Here is a 6,388-nt window from a genome sequence, read left to right on the forward strand (position 1 = left end):
TATAATATAAAATACCTAACCATATTTAATTGACGAATTTCGGCCCAAACTCACAGGTTAAAAACCTGGGTCTGTTTATGCATAGTTGCTCCCCTCACACTTTAAAATCAATTTTCTTCTAGTTTTTTATAATTTTTCAATGGCAAGCTTTTTCAATTGAAATAATTACATAAAGTACATTACAACACATACAAATTTACGCATAGTAACAATTGTGATTATAGCTTCCTATTATATTTAAGATGAACTCATATTTGACCTTAAATAATTAACTTAAGTTAATGAAGTAAGAACATAGGTTGATAATACATATTTTTTAATAGGTTTTCAGTTTAAGTTTAATTAACTGTATTTAAAGTCAAAAGTTTTATCCTTTCTATAGCCTTTACATTGGTACACATTCTAACACTAAAATTTTGTTCCTTAGGACGGTATAAATTATTAAGTATAGGTATGCTTCATCTTAATTTTACATTATTCTTGGCACGTATAATATTTATATAAAAATTTAACAAAATTTATTACCCTGGAATTCAGAAATAATAATGCCGAAATAATAAAACAAAAGTTTTAAACAAATTCAAATTAAGAATGTATAAAAAAGACGAAAAACTTAACAAATGCCTCAGTCTGTAATAAACCTAGAATGCTAATAAAAAGCTAAAGAAAATCAAAATTATATTTATTTAAGGCTATAATTAATTACATTCCCGTCGTAGTGTCGCACGCGCAGCGCATGCTGTGCTATTGTCGCGGCCCCCGATTGAACTGTTCGACATGAGTTATGTGCAAATATATACAGGCTGTTTAATTTAAGAAACAAAATGACAACAAAATCTCAAAATTGTTACTCTATAGTTTTATTATCACTTAACATAATGTTTTAGTGTCGATAAAACTTTCACAAAGCAAAAGAAATTTTTTTGTTAGAAAAATAATTCAATCAATCAGTATAATTCACCGAACCTATCATATACCTATCATATCTATGGTAAACCATATATAATATATTATCTATGGTTTACCATAGATAATATATTTTTCAGAGTTTCTAGCTATAGCTACAAATCTTAATATTATTATATATTTTTAAACAAACATTGTATTCAAGAAAAACAGTTTAATTCTACAGTGTTAATTATGTGATCAGGCTGTATATTGCAATCATGCCTGCAACACAGTGACACACATACGCGGCTTTACACTAAACCAATAATAGAATAAAATCAATCTATACCACCCTCTCACACACACACAACCAACTCTCAATCAATGATTTTCCCGTACTGATGCACGCACACAAACGCTAAAGTATTGGAAATATTGGCATTTCAAAGATTTACAGAATATTTGCGAACAATTCCCCCTAATATTCCTCATATTTCTCACTCTGTCTAACTCATTATATCGACCTTGTTAGATAAGAAATGAAAGGGACACAACATCTGGTTTTACAACTTCGCAGAGGGACAATGGTGACGCTATTGTTAAGAGTTCCCCAAACTTTTTTTAGGTCACATAAAAGTATTACAGTTGTTAGGGTCGTGTTTGCGCGATGCACTTATTGCATTCGCTTCGCAGTCAACCTAGTGGACAGTGCACCTACGCAAAGTAAACCAAATTCAGTGATAGTGTCCATGTCTTAAATAGTTTTGTATAACGTTGTTTTAGTGAAAAGATGTCATCAGTTGCGACTACTAACAGAGCGAATGAAATGTGGAATAGTGAAGTGAACTCTCAAAGTGCTAAATCTTACAACTATGGTCATCAGTACCCGATATCACCTCATTTTTACAACTACCAAAACGCGTACAACCAAAACAGTGAATATAGTGGACAGAACGTAGCTAAATACGGACCCAACGATCAGAACTGTATAAAATCCGAACCTGCAAATTGGCAAAATTATTCCATGAACTACGCAAACGGCAATAGTCACGCGAATATTGAAATGATAAATAAGTGGAGGGAAATGAGTTACTATTCACAACAGTATGAAAACTACGAGTATCAAGGTAACAGTGCTCCAGTAAATAATGCAGGTCTAGACGCAAGACTAGCCGTAAAGCCTGTTAACTCTCCCAGTCAATGTAGTTTGCCCGACACAAGTTATGGATCCCCGCATAGCGTGTCAAGCGCAATCAAATCAGAAGACGACGATTCTCCGAACCTAAGAGCTTTGCTTACAAAATCAAAGTCAAACGCATATCTTAATAAGTTCAGTGACACATATGCGCAAGAGACGATACAAAAAATGATGTATCATTCTACTGATGTGGAGAATTGGGAAAAAACTGAAACCAAGATTGAAAACGATCACAATTTGCCGCAATTTCACGGTGCATATAAAAACAATGTTGATGAACCTAAAGCCAGGAGCAACGAAGTGGGAAGGCCGATCGCCGACTGTAAAGGTGTAAAGTCATCGGCGAATACCATAGAGAGCTGTCAGGAGATGACGAGGGTCGACGCAGGCGGCAACAATGAGGATTATATTGAGAACAAAATGGCGACTATACCCGAAACGCAAGGGTATTATCCGTGGATGAAGAGTAGTGGCAGTACGTATTACCTTTTGTTGCATTAAATATATTTTTAATCTACGAGTATATAAGCTCAACATACCCTTATTTTCTGTATAAGAAACTCTTATTTATAATATTTATTTTCAGATGACGAGAAAAAGGAAGGATCAAAGCGTACAAGACAAACATACACAAGGTTTCAAACACTAGAATTAGAAAAGGAATTCCACTTTAACAAGTATCTTTCAAGGCGTCGAAGGATAGAAGTATCACATGCCCTAGGCCTTACGGAGCGGCAGATCAAGATCTGGTTCCAAAACCGCAGAATGAAAGCGAAGAAAGATGGTAAGCTTACAAACTCCCCTGACCCGTATAGCGTGGATGAGGTCGGTGCCACAAAGCTTCCAAACTTGGCAGACTACATGGATAATAGATCAATGCCTGGGATTCCAGAGTTTCCTAATTATAACGGCACTTTAAATCATGCTAACGTACCACAGCATTGTTTACCTTCATATGGCGGTATGATTCCAAAAATGTGATACGAATTTATTAACATTTTAACAAATAGACAAATCCTTTAATTATTTTTTTAGGTTCATAAGCGTTAACATGAAGGGTTCTTATCAGTTTAAAAAAGTCTTTATTCATGTACTACCTACCTGAAAGCCTAAAATAGTTGTAGAATTCATTTAAATTGACTCGATAGATAAAATATGCTATAACCGACGATTCACAGTGCTATTAATTATATAGTAATTTTGTATTACATTATTTTAGTTTAATATTATTAATTCAAATCTTCATTCCTTTAGTTTTTAATTATGTATATAAAACGAATAATTAATGTATAATAAAACACAAAAAATATAAAATATAGATTAGGTAAGATATGTTGTATATAGTACGGTAACTATTTTAAGTATGATTTTAGTAATTACAAAGATAGTTCCTATAATCAAGAAACATAATGGTGTATATTTAAGGTTGATTATTTATATGAAAATAAATTATAAATAGATGTATACTTCTCTAGTCAATATCCATGGTCGCTATAAATAAAGAGGAGTGATTCCAATGTTTTATTCGTTTTATTTCTATCTTCATTAAATAAAATCATTAATGATAAATGCGGATTAAATATTAAATATTTAACCAGTCACATAACTTTGCCATACATAACTTATACATATATGATTTTTATTTATTATGAGTGCCATAGCCTTCTAACGATGCATCGTAGAACCTCATTTCTATGTAATCTAATTAATTGAGCATAGTTTATTATCAACCAACCCAAACGAATTATCGTTTCACCAGATATCGAACCCAGGTTCTAAATGTTCAAAGACTACTTGTTACGCGTCTTATTCTTCACATTATACATTAAAAATGTTTCAAGTGATAATTTAAAATGTTCAGGTTAAACGAAAATTTAATGCATGTATTATGTAAAAAAAATGTCTGACTAATATCCTTGTCATCAACGTGTATCGATTTTGATAAGCACAAGAATTTAAATAATATAACAGATAAAGAAAGAAGAAAAAATCATTTAAACTCGACCCCTATACGAGCCTTAGGGTTAGTACTTTTTATTATCTCACAAAATCATACCATTGAAGCTACCTTCCACACTGCAGATGCTTAACAATAAGCTTAAATTTGAAACAAAACGTAGGCCGGTACGTACCTGCTATACCCGTATTACTCTAGGGACCGTGCGATTTTTTTTAACTTGTTTTGACTTACTGGATTACTTAACCCTTTGAGGTGTTCGAAATAGGATTACTCTCAAGGGACTAAATGTTTAATTTGACATGTTTTGACTACTTAAAGGCTTTACCCGTCAACGAAAATTTTGCTTAGTAATCCTGTTGATTGTTACTTGTTATAGATATGTTTGGAGAAATTTGTGCGTCTTTAGCTATTATTATTTAGAGAACCAATTTTTGCAATATATATACAGATATAAATAGGTTCAAAGACATGATTTACATTTTAACTAAGTATAAAATATTTCTTGAAGTATAAATTGAAACAATTCAAAGTTACTAACAAATTTAACAAAAAAATATTTTCATTTTGGACATATTTGTCCCCATTTCGTATGTATATTTAGTTCTTATTTATTGTTGGAAACTGAGCAGGGTATTTAAAAGGATGACTTTTGATGAGCGTTAAATTCATTTATTTACGATTTTCCGTTGCTCTTCAACCGATAGCACGACACTACCAATGCACTACACGTCACTGACCATCTAAATCTGTTCAGCCGTTTAAGCTTCGTATAAAGAATATTTAGATGTCAGAATAATAATAAATAAACTGAAAATATTGTTTAACTAAAATATTCCAAATTGCACTATAAAGTATTAAATAACATACTTTTTGAAGTGACTTTGTATTTGTAAGAGAAATAAATGGATAAAGTGTTAATTGGTTTTCTATAAAAGGAGTATAAAGATGCTATTAGACTGTTTTAGAATTATACAAAAATGTTTTAATCGTTCAGTGAACGTAAAATTAACTTGAAGTTAGTAAAATATTTTCGCAACTAACTTCTCACTATAGAACCGATATAGAGAGTTATCATTGAATTAACTTGCAAAATACAATAGACCCGAAAGAAAGAGACAGCAATGCCAGTATTACAATGGAGTAAATGAGATGGAGCGAACATCCCCAAATTTAAGGGTGGGCTATGCGCATGTGCGGGCGACATTTAACAAAGATGGCTGCTTGTGTTTACATCGAATTTTGTTCGGTACAATATTTTGATTTTGTATTAAATGTAATGTTTTCTTAATTAATAAATAGTTGGTGAGTTTTTAAATATATTTGAGCAATTAATACTAACATAATATGTCATAATTACCTTTAAGTAGTCCATCCACGTGTTGTTTAATATACTAGGTATAACACATAAATTTTATTTTTGAATGAAAATCTTCATTTTACAATTGATCTAACTACACTACACTAAAATGTTGTTTTTTCTACTGTAAATTATTTTAATGTTTCTATGAAATTATTTTTATATCTATCTTTTGTCTTTTTTCCCACAGGTTATAATTATTAAATTGAATGAGAGAGGTAGGTACCTTAATAATATAATTAAAGAAAATAATGTTAACTCCTAATATGAATTACTTATGCTATGTATTTTTTACTAATACAGTGTACGTATAGTCCGTTAAATCATAGACTGGGTTACTAAATCAAAGGATATCACATACCTATCGAACAGTTCATCTTCATACTATTAAATAATTATTGTTCCTGAAAATAATGTCAGAAAGGTTCGTGGAATAGGCCTACCGGGGATACCACGTTAAAAAAAAACGCGCCGAGTACACTACCTCACAGGTGGTGAGGAAATGTGTGCATATTATGTAGAACGTGATTCTTACAAGCGCAATATCTGGGAAATAGTGGGTCTTAGAGAAAAAATCATAGAAACCATTTTTATAGAGAATTTTAAGATCTACAACTTTGCTCTGAGGTACTTTTCGATAAAACTTACCATTTTCGAGAAAAATCCAAAAAACCTAAAATTTTGACCTTGGACCCCGAATAAGTCCCTAAGCTCACATGGGACTGATGGGGACTTTTGACACTTTATTCCTTGTGGTAAACCTAAGGTCTCTACGAAGATTTGGCTTTGTCGGAATTTTCTTTATTTCAATTGTCTAAAATGACCGGGGTTTTGCCAGAAATCAAACCTATGATCAAGGAATGCAGTTACAAACTACGCCATATCCCTTTGGTGCTCAAATATCGATTAAGAAATTCTTTGGATAATACATGTTTAATAACGGCTTGACGTTATCATTAATTAGTCTCTATTCAATCGCACATCA

The 6,388-nt window shown here is 31.9% G+C and overlaps 1 protein-coding gene across 1 annotated transcript; it reads left to right on the forward strand.

Moving 5' to 3' along the window:
* Positions 1-1,678: 1,678 nt before the first annotated feature.
* Positions 1,679-3,067, forward strand: LOC125049584 (homeobox protein Hox-B5b-like). Its single transcript, XM_047648961.1, has 2 exons — positions 1,679-2,561; positions 2,673-3,067. Exons 1-2 carry the CDS (start codon positions 1,679-1,681, stop codon positions 3,065-3,067), a joined length of 1,278 nt encoding a protein of 425 aa, XP_047504917.1.
* The last annotated feature ends 3,321 nt before the right edge of the window (positions 3,068-6,388 follow it).

The sequence above is a fragment of the Pieris napi genome, chromosome 5, assembly GCF_905475465.1.
Source record: "Pieris napi chromosome 5, ilPieNapi1.2, whole genome shotgun sequence".
NCBI classification, from domain to species: domain Eukaryota; kingdom Metazoa; phylum Arthropoda; class Insecta; order Lepidoptera; family Pieridae; genus Pieris; species Pieris napi.

Bases quoted from the DNA above. Each gene is read 5' to 3' on its own strand.
- LOC125049584 (XM_047648961.1), top strand. From the start codon at position 1,679: ATGTCATCAGTTGCGACTACTAACAGAGCGAATGAAATGTGGAATAGT. The intron at 2,562-2,672 runs GTACGTATTACC...ATTTATTTTCAG, and splicing joins GTGGATGAAGAGTAGTGGCA to ATGACGAGAAAAAGGAAGGA.